The sequence below is a fragment of the Schistocerca cancellata genome, chromosome 7, assembly GCF_023864275.1.
Source record: "Schistocerca cancellata isolate TAMUIC-IGC-003103 chromosome 7, iqSchCanc2.1, whole genome shotgun sequence".
Taxonomy (NCBI): domain Eukaryota; kingdom Metazoa; phylum Arthropoda; class Insecta; order Orthoptera; family Acrididae; genus Schistocerca; species Schistocerca cancellata.
The window spans coordinates 260,818,119-260,835,933 of record NC_064632.1 but is presented as its reverse complement, the minus strand read 5'-3'; the positions used below and the strand labels follow the sequence as shown (position 1 = coordinate 260,835,933).

The window sequence follows — 17,815 nt, the reverse complement described above, 5'->3', positions numbered from 1 at the left end:
TTAAATTATCATACGAGGAATAAATAATAATTTTCTTCATTTTTATAAACATTGCATTGTATAGAGTCAAATTCTCTTATTTGTTTAAAACAAAACATTGTGAAAAAATTTCTCTACACGAAACAAGGGACATCGCCACCAACACCAACCACCAGATCCCTTAACACCAGATGCTTCGAGATAGCGACGGAGAGGGTACAGACACGTTGAGAAAGCACTTAGGGCAATAACAACAACATGAAGACCAACGCCACACTGGAAATGCAGGTTGCAACCAAGTTGGACTTCAGGAGGACAACGCGCATCACGGACATTTCATATGTCACGACACTGCTACACAACGGTAGAGCATTGGGAGAATCATAATACTCATCAAGTAATATTTCGAAAGGCAGTCAGATCCTACAAATCCTACACTAAAATTCACATATTCCTAGCCCAAGAAGAACAGAAGAATGCAAGAAAGAAGAGAAGAACAGAAGATGTAAGATGAAGAAGGGCAGAAGACAGTAAGATACCTTTCTCTCCTATCTTACAAATCAAATTGTTACAAACGTCTTTCCATGAACTTTGAGGCATGGTAACTACTACAAACACCTCTTCAAAAATAAACCTTGAATCGTCAAACAAATACAAGCGAATGGCAAACGGAATATTAAGTAGTACCAACCAACATTATCTAGAAATAGATTCAGCAAAATGAACAGTATTCTCCACCCACATCATCAAATTGCCGTACCGAACCAGGTGTGAAGTACCAAGACATCACAGCACAATATTGGGTGACGATAGTCGGTAGTCAACAACAATCATCGAACTGCCATACCATCCCAGGTGTGACAGCAAAGACATCACTGTTTATGCAGTAAACCACAGTCATCATCATCGGTTAAAAGTACCACTCCATGATGACAATGTCAACAAGTAAGTCCTGGCATCGCATGCTAGAGCGCTTCTCTCATGATTTGTGTCACCCATACAAACGAGTCGACGCCTTCCAGTACTTCAGTGGGGATCGTCGAGCACAGAAACTGACACAGCACAAAACGAACAGACTGATAAAATACAAATGTAGAGTTAAGAAAATGATATATTTGTAAAAATATTTTTTTCCTTTTTTGTAAAAGTAATTATTTTATCGTATATGTAAATCCTATAATGTGATAGAGACCTTAAAATATTATGTAAAAAAAATTAATTAGCATAAGTAGATAATTTCAAAAATCCCTGTAAAGCCAAGTTAGTTTTTCGTATAAAAAAGGTTTTGGTTAATCATAGGTTGAAAGAAGATAGAATAAAGAAAGAAACGCTTCTTCACTCTTAAACAGTGACACAAATAATACCTAAATAAATAAAACAAAATCACACAACAGAGCTTTTGCGAACGTTCACGCGAAGCTTAACTAAAGAAAAGATATAACCACACTAAAACATGATACACTGTACATTAACGAGTTTAGAAAAATTAATATTGTAAAAAACAATTGTTGGAAATGAAAAAGAAAAACAGAGACTCGTACTGGCAATGGCAAAGAATAACAACCTTTGTAAAGTCTATATTTGCCTAACAACAAAACATAAATTGTAGAATTGAACAAAAAAATAGAAACGATAGCTACAAAGAAATCATTAGAAAAAAATTGTTAAGAATGGTTGAGAAAACTTTATTGGAAAATCTAAAAGAACAATTTTTGCCTGACTTTGTCATTGTTTTCCTCGGCATTGGCAAACCCCAGATAAAAATTTTGTCAGAAGGAGGGAGGTACGTAAGACGCTGTGATCTCCTGAACTTCATTGCTTACATATTCCGCCCTCACAGTCATATTCCGCACATCAAGACGCTTCATTCAAACCCAAACTCGATAAGATAAAGTCAATGTTGTATGAATTCATGTAAACGATATGCAAATAACAAGTAACCGCACCGTGGTTGAAATACTCGAGGCTGGCATACACACGCACATTCAAGACATGACGGTCACAAAAGCTTTTAGTTCAGGAGAGGCAGACCGTGTGCCTGGAAGCCGGTTAATTCAAAAGACGTGTCGGCCTGTCTGCGTCGGCCGGTGACCGCCTGTAGAGCAGACAGCATTTGCCCGAATGAAAGGAAGAATGACCCCGTGTTCGGCTTAAAAGCAAATTCCGCTACATTGTGTGGGAGCACCCAGCCTACGCATTCTTTACAAACATAGCACGCAGTTTCAGAGGTTTTCTCAGGGAGAAGGCAAACGCCAAACGCCGATGCTACAGATTTCCAGAATGGTCGCCTTAAACGAAACGTCATTCTCCCGTTTTAGAAGCGCAATGCTGATTGGCGGACGATATTCCTGACGTCTTGAGCTGAAGGAGTAATGGAAGAGACCGAAAGATATGCCCCTTCACGTCTGGCGTGGAGAGGGGTCGTTCCCTTGTCGCTCTTGGAGCGAGAACACGTAACAAGAGAGTGTGCGCTTGTACATGTAGTCAAAGAGCAAGGAACAAGTCTCTCCTCAGTACTTCACTGGGAGAGCACCTCTGTCGAGAGCGAATCAGAGTGCAACTCTATACTGAGTCCTTGTGATTAAGCGTTGTTCACTGTGTTGGCCGCCACACTTATTGTGTGGTGTGAATGGACAGAGTTACAGTTAAACGCTTGTGAGCGAATTTTTGAGTGTCATCGCAGTGGACTGGCTATCTGACCGGAGTGCCACGCCAATAGTTAGACTGGGAGTGAACAGGAGTCCTTGACTTCATCAAGGCGTAGGGAGAGTTTGTTTGCGAAGGTCAATCCAGATGGAATGAGAGTTATCTTATTTGTCAGCAGCGAGCGGTCCAGACAGCAGTCATCGCAGCTTACTGTATTGTGCGCTACAGCTCTTGGGTACCCCATATTTACTCCACAACAGTACACTTCACTGCATTTCACACGCAACAGCCTCAACTGTACCTAGCAACATTCAAATGGATAATTGTTCAAGTTGAGTAGGTGTGGCTCTCAGCCATTCTGCCAAGTGAATAACAATCTTAAACTTTGTATAGAAATTTCATTAGCGAATCCTATCCTTAAGAGGTAACTTCACATCCCGAAAAAAAAACAGAAATAACTTGTTCAGTTCATAACTAAAAGTGCCATTGTGATTTCTCAGAATTTTTGCAAAATAAATAATAATTTTCGTTAGTTTCATGTTTTTCTTACACTAACTAGCACTACTCCAGTACCCAAGTATCCCACTAGTTACGTAAGAAATTTTGTGAATTTCTGTGTACACAGCTCTTACCTTTTATCGCCTGGTATTTGGTACAGATGAGCCTATTCCTTTGCAATGCTCTCCCTATTGCTAAATCGAAACCGTGATGAAAACCACCGCTCTTCCTTCGACTTTCTTCATTTGCTATATCAGATCAATCTGATAACGATCCTAGATGAAAGAGCAATGCTTTAGAATCGATCGAAATACTTATTCTCTAAGTCAATTCTTTTGTGGATGAATTATATCTGCCTAAGATTTTTTCAATGAATGTTAGTCTTGAAATTGCTTTTCCAGTTAGTTTAATTTGGGACCAAAAAAATACTTCTAGATATTTTACAGTTGTTGCCACTCGTAGCGATTTATCGAACAGCATTCTCATATATATATATATATATATATATATATATATATATATATATATATATATATATATATATATATATATATATAAGTTTTACTTAGTTTTGATGTGGTTTCTCTTTTCACCCAGGTATCTTTCGAAGAGTCTTTTTTTTTAATTGGCCAACTTTTGGATGATAAAACTACTGAGCTGTGTTGACATCGACATATTTTTTTATTTTATGACGTGTTTTTTGAACAAACTAACAAACTGACGGCGTGGCTATGGGGAGGCCTCTTTCCCGAATTGTCGCCAATCTTTTTATGGAAGATTTTGGCCGGCCGGGGTAGCCGAGTGGTTCTAGGCGCTACAGTCTGGAACCGCACGACCGCTGCGGTCGCAGGTACGAATCCTGCCTCGGGCATCGATGTGTGTGATGTCCTTAGGTTAGTTAGGTTTAATTAGTTCTAAGTTGTAGGGGACTGATGACCTCATAAGTTAAGCCCCATAGTGCTCAGAGCCATTTGAACCATTTTTGGAAGATTTTGAAGATATTGCACTCAGGACGTCTTCTCTTCAACCTACTTGTTTTTGGAGATACGTGGATGACATTTTCATTGTTTGGCCACATGGAATGGAAGCTCTTAAGCGGTTTTAAATCATTTTAACTGTCTTCAACCACGCATCAAATTTTCGATGGAAATTGAAAAAGATGGCAAAATTACCTTTTTTGGAAGTTTTAGTACACAAAACACGTCGTATATTATAAACCCACACATACGCACCGCTATCTTTATTCTAAGAGCTGTCATCCAGCACATCAGCGCATAGGAATTCTACATACATTGGTCAAGAGAGCAAATGCCATTTCTGATTCAGAATATTTGATACAGGAACTGGAGCATCTTAAGGCCGTCTTCAAGTTCAACGGATATATCGATCATCAAATTAATCGTGCTTTTCAGTTTGGACCATGATGTGAACCAGCGCCGTATACTAGTAAATCACTTACTTTTCTACCCTCTGCTGGAAGTATTTCTTCAAAAATTTCTAGAATTCTCAGGAAATATGATATTAAAAGTTTTTTTTCCCTTTGGCCAAGACTAGAGCCCTGTTTGGACCTGTTAAAGATGATTTGTGATTGAGAAAGCCTGGAGTTTATAAAATTCTCTGTCATTGTGGAAAGGCCTAAGTCGGACAGACTATTCGCACTGTTCATAACCGATGTGTGGAACATCAGCGTCACATACATTTGCTCCAGCCTGAAAAATCGGCCGCCGCCGAACATTGTCTCAACGAAGGGCATAACATGTCGTTTAAAGAGACGCAAATTATTGCTCCGACTTCTCGTTACTGGGATTGTGTACTCAAGGAATCCATCGAAATACGATTATCCGATAACATTATTAACAGAGAGGTTTTCCTTAAAGCAAGATATGGAACCCTATTTTATCTGATACAAAAGAACAACGGTCTGGTTTTCGACCCGCCACATTTTAATTTGCGATTTATCACTTTCGCCAGTTTCTACTACCGGCGGCGTTGCAATTCTTCGCTTCGCAGGGGGCAGCTCTTCCGTTTCTCGCGCAGGCGCAGTGGCCTGGATCCGGGGTATAAGGGAGCCGCCATTTGTAATGTTCATCCTTCACCGGTGTGGTTGTATCTCAGCTAGATGGATTGCCGAAATATCGTGTATAGAAGACGATTATATCCGGTAGAATACCCGTGAAGAACATAATCATATAACACACCGGCAAAATCTATGGGATTACGCAAAGTACAATTTAATCAGTTAAGAACTATATCACTAAAATGTTGGTGAATTTTTTCTTTAATGTTCTCAACTGCAAAAACCGGCAGCTTCTTTTTAATTTCTGTGCCCACACGCGGCAGATCAGGAGTCAAACCTTCACCACTGTCGGGTATAGAAAAGCCGATTGACGTATTGCAGAAAGAAAAATTTTATGGAAAATGTCAAATACCCACGCAAACGAAAACTGAGGCCTTTAATTGTAGCAATTACAGACCAGTTGCTTTCTGGAGATCACATTCAAAACATTTTCCGCGTGCCTCCAGAAGAGATCAGAACTAATTGCAGATTATCATTGTTGTTTTCAAAAGAACATTCTATAAAACATCACATGCGAGCCGATAATAGACAATACAACTCAATACAGATTCCAGTTTCTTTTCGTGTATCACAAAAATTGTATAATGCTGAAAATCACCAAAAATTAATAAATATCGTCAACGAAATGGAAATTCCCCACAAAATTCAACATATTGTAACAAATATATGCATCCTACAGAATGAAGACTGCTGTAGACCAAGCAAAGAAATTCAGTTTTCACGATGGAGTCAAATCAGGAAAAAACCATTTCGTCTTAAATGTCACCTTGGAAATAACTTGACAGAAAAGTAATGAAAACGAATCACAAAAGAATTCAATCAATTGTTGCATCCACTTCACGCAAATCATGAAGAACTTAAAATCTCCTCAACAGAATATTTCAAAAGTCTTATGGAAAACTGTTATAAACTTGCTTTGAAAGTGGATCTACATGAAACTGAAGAAGAACAGGAAAATTTTTTGATCAGTTAGTCTAGCAGCTCCACAATCTATAGACAGCAGCCGTCTGTAGCTTGTCTACAACAGCAAATAGTTTTAAATATTTAGGAAGCCTTCTTAAAAATGATAACAAAATATACAGGGCTATTACAAATGATTGAAGCGATTTCATAAATTCACTGTAGCTCCATTCATTGACATATGGTCACGACACACTACAGATACGTAGAAAAACTCATAAAGTTTTGTTCGGCTGAAGCCGCACTTCAGGTTTCTGCCGCCAGAGCGCTCGAGAGCACAGTGGGACAAAATGGCGACAGGACACGTGTATCTGGACATGCTGGAAAATTGGCTCATGCCACAACTGGAGACCGAGAGCGCCGACTTCATCTTTCAACAGGATGGTGCTCCACCGCACTTCCATCACGATGTTCGGCATTTCTTAAACAGGAGATTGGAAAACCGATGGATCGGTCGTGGTGGAGATCACGATCAGCAATTCATGTCATGGCCTCCATGCTCTCCCGACTGAACCTCAGGCGATTTCTTTCTGTGGGGTTATGTGAAACATTCAGTGTTTAAACCTCCTCTACCAAGAAACGTGCCAGAACTGCGAGCTCGCATCAACGATGCTTCCGAACTCATTGATGGGGACATGCTGCGCCGAGTGTGGGAGGAACTTGATTATCGTCTTGATGTCTGCCGAATCACTAAAGGGGCACATATCGAACATTTGCGAATGCCTAAAAAAACTTTTTGAGATTTTGTATGTGTGTGCAAAGCATTGTGAAAATATCTCAAATAATAAAGTTATTGTAGAGCTGTGAAATCGCTTCAATCATTTGTAATAACCCTGTATATGTAGTTCAAAGAACGTGGAAAGTCCGTGTGTTTTCTAGCAGTCTCTGAAACAAATAAATAAATAAAGATCCGTCTCCTCAAAACCTGTTTCTATCAGTCAGTCACTATGTCTGTTTTGCGTTACGGATCTGAGGTTACTCATTAGGAAGTCGATGAGAGACTTTTAGTACTGGATCAAGTGAAAATCATCGACCCAATGTGAACGAAAACCTACTGGAATGGAGAATAAGGAAATACGATAGTATCGGCCGAGTAATGGACATGTGGCTACACTGAGCTGCGCGTTAAGCCTGGATGCCGGAGAACAGGCCACTTTCAATAACATTCACCAGAAATCCGTATGAAACCAGAAGAAGACCGAGAAAGACATTACAGTTAACCTGAGCAATCAGAGCGAAACATTCTTCTCTGAGGCTGAAAATAATGTGTATAAATGGACAAAGTTGAAGAGTATTGACTTGACACCTTAGACAGGTGTGCGCCGAGCAAAATTGGGAGGGGTGGGGATGAACCGCTATGGTTCGGCAGCCGTGTTAGAAGGCTACTCCGAAAGCAAAGAGAGCTTCAACGCAGATTTAAACGTAACCAAAACCTCATGGATACACGAAACTACGAAAACACGTAATTAGTGGATGGAGAGCCGTGCGTGAGGCCTAAAACAGATTCGAAAATAAAATTCTGTCTGTTGACCTGTCCGAAAATCCTAACTGATTTTGGTCTTAAGTTAAATCATTAAACAAGTGATCTGTCCAACTTCTCCGTGAACATAACGGCATGGAAACAGAGGCTGACAGAGTGAAGCCCGAAGTACTGAATTCCTTTTTTCCAAAATCATTTTTCGGGGGAAGAGAGTACTGCGGTTTCACTTCTCAGTCATCGCACGAATGTCAAAATTGCAGATGTCGAAATAAGTAACTGCGTGAGCAAATATCAGCTGAAATCGCTTGCCATAGGAGAGACGACGGGAACTGATGGCATTTCGATACGATTCTACATAGAGTGTGCGAAACAACTTCCTCGTATTCTAGCAACAGTCTGCTGTAGGTCCTCGGTCGTTGGGAGAACGAAACGCTTCTACTGATGGGAAAAGTACACGGAGCAATACCGTTAAACAGACGCAGAAATATACATGTGACTCCTGTCACAGGCGTCATTCTGTTGTCGAATTTTAGAATACGTCTTATGCTCGCGTGTTATGTGATGTTTCTGACGATTGAAAATCTCCTCTGTAGAAATCAACATGAATTCCGGAAACGACCATCGAGTGAAACCTAGCTCCATCTGTTCGTCCACGAGATCCAGAAAGCAACAGGTACATGCGCCCAGCTTGACGCCGTGTTCCTTGACTGACGGAAGGCGTTCGGTTCAGAGCCGCCGAATAATGAAAGAAATATGAGCGTACGGAACAACAAACGAATTTTGTGATCGGCTTGAAGAGGTCTCAGCACGTTATTCCTAACGGAGAGAAATCTTCATACGTGAAAGAAATCCGAGTGTACCCAAGACACTGAAGTACAACTACTAATATTCACAATAGAGAGATTGTCGTACCTGGAAGACAGTGTACCTAAGAACACATGACGTTTCCTGATCGGTGCCATAAGGAGTTTCCAGCTTATTCTACTACTTTTGTTCTTGTCAGACATCAGGTTGCGTTTGCGATTATTACGAATCCTATATGTTCTGGTGCTGTGTAATATATTAAATTTATTTGGAGGATACTTTTAATTCTTCCGTTACGGAGTTTTAGTAATGAGTAACATTCTGCATATTTTTATAACTAGTTACATAGCGTGTGGACAGTTAAGTCATACTTCGTCAGTCATGCACGACTTGCATCTCGAAACGAAATGTCTTCTACCGTGGAACAAGTGACGTTTTCAAATGAACTGACTTCTTTAATGTCTTAAAAACGTTCTCGAAAGTGGAAATTTCTGTTTTAGTTGCCAACAACTTCTATTTTAAAACGTTTTTCGACTTGTAACTGGTTTTTGATATACTTCCACATAATTTTATTTCGCTTACTGATTAATTGTGTGTAGTAGACTAATAATGTAACGTGTAGACAATTAAATGTGGTACTGACATGATTATCTCGAGTGCAACGTCTTTAAACTTGAACAGAATATCTCTTTCTATGTACATGACCACGTTGTACCTTGGAATAGCTGGAAAAACCTTTCTTTTAAGAATTAATTTTTTGCAATTTCTTTATCTTTACTGAGAAAAACTACAATTTTTACTTTCACTGTCACTGTTTACAAAACTATGTTAGCAAAAAAAGTAAGTGAAATATTTGCATATACAGACACAAAAACAGCCACACACATACAAACATACAGTCTTCAACACAGAACTAATTCATGTAATGCCTATCATTACATCTCCACTCGTAAATTTTCTTTGTAAATAACTTGTGTACACTAAGTTGTATATGACTACAGATGACAAACCGTAAAAGGAAAACAACTGTAAATTAAAACATTAAAAACCTCAAGAACCACAGTATATATAAAAAGTCTTGTCTGTTTTATAAGTTATGAATACTCGCATAAGAAATTCAGTTTATATTTGTACGGGTCGTAAAAGCATTTTTCGTATTGTTTAACAGGAAGGAAGTAAAATCCCGCTGATAATGCAGTTACATCACCAAAATTTGTCTGGGTAAAAGAAGAGAAAATTGTTTTTGCTCAAGGGGGGTCCCACCCAAGGACAAATTTGTAAACAGAAACGGATACGACACCTGTGACCTCAAGATGAGTAGCCTAAAGTAGGAAAACCACCAACGAATAGATCAAGAACAAATTGTTTCATAGAAATAAATGTCCAAATGTAATAAAACAGGAAAAAGCCAAGAAAGAGTCACATCACAAACATTTTTATTCGAAGGAATGTAAATTATGATTGTTTCACATCATTTGTAACGTCTGACAGAAAATGTGTCGGAGAAGTGTAATCCGTTTATAATTAAAAAATATAAGAAACGGAAGTTTAGGTAAAGATGTAACTGCCATGCTTCCCTTCCAAGGAATCACTGAATGTCCACAGCATCACCTCATTTATTTTCTGAGCAGCGATAAAGAATACAGAGCACTGGCACAGCGAAAAATACAATTCCCTGTCATTTCACATCAAGAAAATCGACCGTGGCTAATAGGTCTTTCTTTTTTCAGTAATTAATTTGTTGGTTAATGGAAAATGAGGAATATTTCCTAGTACGGGAAGATCATTCACTTTGAACCCAAAATCACACGAAATTTTATTTCATTACGCTGTCCAGTATGTAGTTAAATTTTAACAGTTTGAACTTACATAATTTTATCGTGGTTCTTTCTGAGAAAAAGCGGCCATTTCTTTCTTACATGCGGCTTCGTTGGTTTCTTAACTCATTATGATTCTCTGTGTTTCTAATCTTGCCTTTCTTTTCCATCATAAAGAACTGGACACAAAAGATACAAGTAAAAGATAACTGGAATGAAGTTAAATGAACTACTGCTTGTTGCTCATAGGAAAGCAAGCGAGAAACACGTTACAACATGTTTACCACCACGGTCAGACACCCTCGACACATAAGGCGTTCCTAATGTCACGAACGAATGAACTTAACACTACTAAACGCAGTGGGGGTACTTTGAAGAACGCGAACGCTTCTCTGGTACTTCCAACCTACCTCAAGTTATTAACCGTGACACATTCAGGGGTTTAGAAAAAAAAAGACGAAAATATCGAATTTTGGCACTTTCAGCGTTTCCCATTTCCAGTCTTCAACTAAGAAGAAAATGAAATCAACAAAGAGGAGTCTTAAAACACGAAACAAGGAACAAGGTCAGAAAAAAGGAAAAGCGAGCATCGCAATAAAATGATGAGCACAGGAAAGGTAGGAAACTAATAATCGAAAAGATCCCGATAGTTCTCTGACGCACCAAAACGAGAACGGTTTCCGTAAAGTGCTAGAAGTGGTGGGTACCTTCGAAAGGAACCTTCGTTCTTCTAGCCGAAGTTACTGGAAACACGGTAAATTTTGTACGTCAAATACACTACCCCAAAAAAATATTGGCACACCTGGAAAGATGATATTGATTCTGATCCGATGACTGAATATGCCACCTGGGGGATAGTAGATGTACTGTAATAGTTTCAACGTCGTCCGCCAACAGATAGTGTAGTGGCGTAGGTAACAGTGTGCCAGCATTGTCTACCCTTTAATGGGGAATGCCAGAAGACTGTGTTGCGAACGTGTGAGGAGAGCAGGCGACTTTTTATTATTTATCGTATGGCAATACAGACACATAAGAAAGAAACAGACAAATCACTAATATAACAAACGTTAATAATTGCAAACCAACATTACTAATATAACAAAGGTTACGGATTACAAACAAACATCAATTCTATTAATATAATCTATCAGGCGACTACGCCACAAAGATGCACTCGTTCTTCCTACAGCCAACTGAGCTAGTTTGGAAGGGTTCAAATTGTGGCGTTCCTAACAGCGGGACGGTCCTTTCCGAGAACTGCCGCACAAGTTGGACGTTCTGGTATCAACGGCCGTCTGGACATTCTGCCGTAGACGAGATTCTGGAGTCCACGCAGCACAGACGGCTGCCAGGATCTTCGTATTGTAAGGGCAGCAGTGGCAGATTGCTTGTGAGCTGAGACGTGTAAACACTAACTGTTGCGAACCAGTTATTAGCAGTGAGACTACGGGCACGCACAACTAGAGCCTATCTTCCACTCGCGCCACACCATCGGCGTGCACAGTTCGGATCGACAAGTGCTACCAGAGGGTCACTTGGAAGATGGACTGGCGCGCCGTGGTCGTCAGCGATGAAAGCAGATTCTGCCTGCACACAAGCGATGTTCGTTTGCGTGCACGACGTAGGCCTGGCGAACGCTGTCTCGTAGAATGCTTTCCTCCAACACACTGGCCCACCCCAAGCCTTACGGTCTACGGTGCGAAAAGTTATAACTCTTGTTCACCTTTGCTGCTTCTGGAGGGACGCTAACCAGCCCTCGAATGTTGTTGGACCGGTTCGTTTGTCATTCTTGCAACAGGAACATTATGAGTTGTTCCAACAGGATAATGCTCGCTCACACACTTCTACTGAAACTCAATCTGCTCTGAAGGCGTCAGAAGCTTCCCTGACCAGCACGACCTCAGGACTTGTCCCCAGTTGAACACGTGGGACATATATTGGGACAAGAAGTGACTCGTGCGAGACGTCAACTAACAACTCTTACAGAACAACGTCGTCAGTTTGAGCAGGCGTGGCATAACGTATCCCAGGAAGGTATTCACCATCTGTACGATCGACTGGATCCCAGAATCAGCACCTGCATTGCCGCCCGTGGAGGGTACACCATGTATTAATATGGGTCTTGCAGCTTGGGTCGATACCTGGTACCTCATAACAGCTTATGCTATCGATTTGTAAATGTAATCATTTCATGAACTCCATATGCTCTGTTGCAACAATAAATTTAGAGTGAATTAGAAACCTCTGAAAGGAAGTACTACTTTTTTCCGGCAGTGTATGTATAAAAATCATACAATTATTGAAATCTCTGATCTAGCAGGACAGAGCGGGCGTGCAAAGGGGCCAAAATAAGGTGCTGCCAGTTACACTCAACATATAAATTTTATTAGTTAAAACACACAATATCATAAGCAATAATTAAAAAACTCTCAAGGTTTTAACGTAAGAGCTCCTTAGATTTAATTTGAATCGGCTGAAGGCCACATACGAAAATCCAAGGCCCGATGCCTAAGCAAGGAACTGAGGTACAGTAGTTCTTCTGGAAGTTTCACTTCTTTTACTTCAATAAAAATAGGCTGAAGGCCTTAGCTTAAATCTCTCTCATAGAACTCAGGTGAAGGCCACACATTAAGCAAGAACAGTGTTACGGTTTAAGGCCAAAACAAAGATTTTCAATGTTAATTCTAAATAAACTGAAAACTCAGCTGAAGGCCGCATATCAACAAAACAATTTAACGGGTTAAAGCCTAGGAAGAAGAGCTTTCAATTTAAAAAGGCTGAGGCCCTTAGCTTAAAATATTTCATGTAAAACTCTGCTCATACTAAAGAATAACAATGTTATGACTTAAGGGCAAGGCCAAGATTTTGAATTTTTAATTTCAGAGAGATTAAAACTCGACTGAAGGCCACACACACCATGCAGAAAACAATTTTACGGCTTAAGGCCTAAAAGAACAGCCATGCAATTTAAACAAGCTAAATCTCGGCTGAAGGCCACACACAGTACTTAAAAATAAAAGGAAATCACTATGTAAAACAGGAGCGGCGCTCAGAAGGGTCGAAGGGTCTGCCTGGGAAATAACACTAACGCACGCTTAGGTGAGACAGGCAGCCAGACCGACAACCTCTTAACTGGGAGGCAACACGACCTAGGGACGGTTCACAACCGACCGACAATCTGACCGATTTCCAACCGTCAGATCCAACTGCCCAGATAACTGAAAATATCAGCCGCTGAAGAGTAAGCCAAGATGCCAATAACTTCAGACTCGGCCTCATCAAGATTAAGGCATCAAACACCACTGAAGACAAGTTTAAAAGAATACCAAAAACACAAGTCACAACTGTCAAGGCACTACGGGAGGCTGCAGATTCTAGGCAACAAACACACGACTTGTTATCACACCGGTCACCGGCTGAGAAAACAGCAATCCACAAATAACGAACAAACAACAGTCGAGTTTTAAGAACGGGTAACTAATTACTCTACTTGACGATCCTGCTTCGGAAAAAAATGGAAAGTCGCTCACGTAGCTAGCGCCTCCAAATGCAACAGCGCGTGCCCGCCGCCAAAAGCCCCGGCCTGGCTTCGCGCTGTGGAGACTGCGTCGCTGCTCAGTTCCAACGAACCAACAAGGTCCAACCACATCCCAACTCGGAAAATGGTGTTCGTCCTGAGGATCCAAGACATCGTCGACTGAGACGACCGGCCGAGCAAACGACCAAAGGCAGCCCACCTTCGCCAGTGCTCAGCAGTCCACATGTCGCCATCCGCCGACCGGCCGACCGAGCGACCAATGGCCTTCCGTCTGCGCCTTGCACCGTGCGGACCCGCCTGCTACTGACTGCCAACTTGGTGCCCGATTGCTGCTCCGTGCCCGACTGAACTTCCGTGCTGCTGCATCCCGACTAGAGTGCTGCAACGCTCAGTGTTTGACCGGTCACGGCTCGCCTGTTGACGGGGGGACCGAGCAGCTCGTGTCCGGTCCCATACGACTCGGCTCGGTCACGTACTCGCCCCATGTCTGATGTCCGGATTCCGGACACGCGGATAACCGAGCATGACCGGTCACTGCTGACGTCTCACCTCGCCTCGCCCCGGCTCGCTGCACTGTACTGTACTGTACAAATCCAACGTCTCTCTCTCTCTCTCTCTCTCTCTCTCTCTCTCTCTCTCTCTCTCTCTCTCTCTCTTTTAATACAAAAGTAACATTTCCAAGAACGGGTACGTGACACAGCTAAATTCATAAAGCACCTGGAAAGTAAAATGATATTTCAATACAATCGTGGATAGAAAACGAGTCTCATTTCCAAACAAAAGAGATATTTTTCCTTTCATTTATAGGAAACATTAAATAAGTGCTTTCCCTGTAATCTAGAAGACAACCATCTTCATAAAGAAAGCATACAAAGAACATTAAACATTTACAGACGTAACTTCTCATACGTTTCAATTGTTTGCAACATAAACAAAATTATAGTCATAGTTGATCAGCAGGAAATCACTAACGCGTTCCGGATTTAATTGGCTGCGGCAATTTGTTAGTAACATGCCGGCTTTACTAAAGCACCTTTCACTAGGTGCGCTTGTTGCTGGGATACATAAAATACGTCTTGCAACTGCAGCCAAACCTGGCAGATCTGTTTCATGTCTGCTCCACCACTTTAAGATGTCATCATCATCTCCGGGGTGCATTAAAATGTACAGATCTACTTCATCTGCTGCGGATGATCTGTTGTTCCTCCATTCCTTGAAACGATCTCTCTTTCTGGGTGGTGATGACGCAGTACTTGAAGGATCTATGATAATAAACAAAAGAGACAAGTAATACAGAACTGATGTGGAAATCTTAGAAACATTCCCGTAAGAGACCGATGACCTCGCTGTTTGGTCTCTCCCCCCAAACAACCCGACCCCCGTTCCCATAAAAACGAGGTGTTTTACGTTAATGAAATATTATACGAGTCACAACATTCCCGTTTCTCTATAATACACTTTCCACTAACTATGCAAAAACGATTATGTTAATGATTGAATGTTGTACCTGCGTACGTAGCACACATTTGTCGCACATAGTTAAGAATTTCCTGCTTTTCACTTATTTCAAGCATATTAAGATAACGGAAGGACGGCCAAAGAAACGATCTTTGTGAGGTTTCTTGCAACTGTGTTTCTTTAAATGAGTGGTTCCCGACTGGGAAAACAATAAAGTGGAGTAGTTTATGCACGATACGTACCCAGTAGACGCACTGTTTTCGTCTACAACCAAAAGAAATGTACTCCATACATGGCTTTTTAGACCTTCCCGTTTCTTTAATGTGTAAACATTGGTTTCAATCTTACGTCTTACTACACTGGCTTCCTCGCGCTGCATGATTACAGAGACACACCACAAATAAGAAGCCCGTACTGGCTGCAGTGTCACACGGATAATAACACGTGTAATGTGCTACGTATTCGGTCACGGCTTCTATGCTCGGTCACAAGAACTAGTGCGGGTAGCCTATCCAGTTAGGGTGTGCTCGCCCCACCTCGTATTTTGTGCTCGCTTACTCGGTCATGCAGGACTCTAATCCCGACTGCACTGCTGGTCCGTCTCCAACCGACTTCCAGACGCACGACGGCCCGCAAATACTATCGGTCGCTCCAGAGATGGTACGACAGTGCACTATCGATACGCACTGCTGCTGCCACTCACAGGCAAGTAAGGCAGGAAGTTAGTGACGCCAGTAAATGGAATAAGAAAACGAGGCGGCAGTACCGTAGTAGAAGATGACAAACGATAAATGGCACGAACGCGAGCCGTGCACGGCTCACGTGCAGACTCACAGGACGAGGGACGAGTTGAAGAGCTGCGGGCTGAGAGCGACCTTCTCGGCGGTGGCCGAGTAGAACTTGTCGGAGCACTGGGGCAGGCACACGCAGCTGGCGGCTGGGTCCGACGACTCCCGACCTCTCCCACCGTTCCCGACGTGGCCTCCACCTGACGTGTGGAATCGCATGCGCGCCAACTCTCCTGGAAAAACACATCACAACGTCTGAAACCAAGTCGTCGAAACTAAGATACTTGAGAGGATCGCACAAAGTACTGAAGAAAATTCTGATCATTAGCGTTGTTATCTGTATTGTTCGACAATAATTCACCCCCTTTTTCTTCGAGGTGGCAAAAGGAGGTTTGAAAAACGCAATGAGAGGCTACAGCTTCCATTTCATCTTGCGAAGCTGCAAAAGACACAGACTGGCTTAAAGTAACAATGAGTGGTGCTAAGCATTTGATCCACGCAACCGCAGCACACGGGTTTAGTGTTAAATCGCATCTCGTTGGACTTCGCAGCCATATTTAAGGAGGGGGTAGGGGGTCAGTAAAGCGCACAGAAGATGTCGGTCATCACTATACATGTTGCGGATAGTTCAGATACCAGTGTAGCTATTTAGACACGGTAATGTCGCATGACAGCAGGACTGTCCATACGGCAAGATGTTTTACCATAAAGAGCAAGTGAACTTTATTGAAAGTGATGCGATGGCGCTCTCAAATTCGCACCACTGGCATAGCCGAACGTATACTTCTCCCAGTACAAAATCTCCGGACGGTCGAAGATGGAAACGACAGCTGCGTGGAAGCTGACAATAAAAGATTTTCCCACGAGGGATAGAGAAATCCTCATTTGTGGCATTTCAGAACGACTTTTGGGTCTCACACTGGAATATAAATAGCCCACAATTGTTCAAATGTGTGTGAATTCCTCAGAGACTAAACTGCTGAGGTCATCTGTCCCTAGACTTACACACTACTTAAACGAACTTAAACTAACTTATCCTAAGAACAACACACACATCCATGCCCGAGGGAGCACTTGAACGTCCGGCGGGAGGTAAATAGCCCACATTGGATGGTAGCTCCAATGAACCAATCGGACAAGACATGATCGTGACATTCAATAAATTCTGGGGATAATTTCTAAAAGTGGAGTTAATTGTAAAAACTTCAATTACACCAAGTATGGTAATAAAGCAAATGTAAGTAAGAACATCCATGATGTATACATGCAGACTGAAGCGAAAAATGAGAAGCTGTGCCAGGCCCAGGATTCGAACGCAAGTCTCCTGCTCACCAGGCAGTTGCGCTGAGCACTACGCCGCCCTGGAACAGTGGCTGTGCACAGTTGTACAGACTAGCCTAGCACGCCTCCCTCCTCAGTCCAAATTCCTGTACGCACCTCGGCCCACTTGGCATTCCTACTAAACTCAAACAGCACTGCAAAGGCTCTCCAACTGTATTTGAATAGCACCTCAGCAGCGAATGAAATGGGGGATCCTGCCCGAAACCCAGGGGTAGGTACTTTGAATCCTGACTTTCGTACAAATTTTCATTCGTCACTTAAGTCTGCATATACATACATCATAAATGATTGAGATTTGAAAAGGTCTGGAGGGATACAGAGTCAGTTGATTAAAGCACCTATGCCTGGGTTTCAGGCAGAATCCCCCGTTTCATTCGATGCTGATGTGATAAACCAATGCAGCTGAAGAGCCTCTGCAGTGCGCTCCGA

The 17,815-nt window shown here is 41.8% G+C and overlaps 1 protein-coding gene across 1 annotated transcript in view; it reads right to left on the bottom strand.

Annotated features, from left to right (window-relative positions):
* Window positions 1–17,815, bottom strand: part of LOC126092724 (pickpocket protein 28-like) — a 94,838-nt gene that overhangs the window by 14,818 nt on the left and 62,205 nt on the right. Inside the window, exon 9 of the mRNA XM_049908448.1 lies at window positions 16,092–16,278. Coding sequence (XP_049764405.1) covers window positions 16,092–16,278 — 187 coding nt within the window. The remainder of the gene's footprint in view (window positions 1–16,091; window positions 16,279–17,815) is intronic.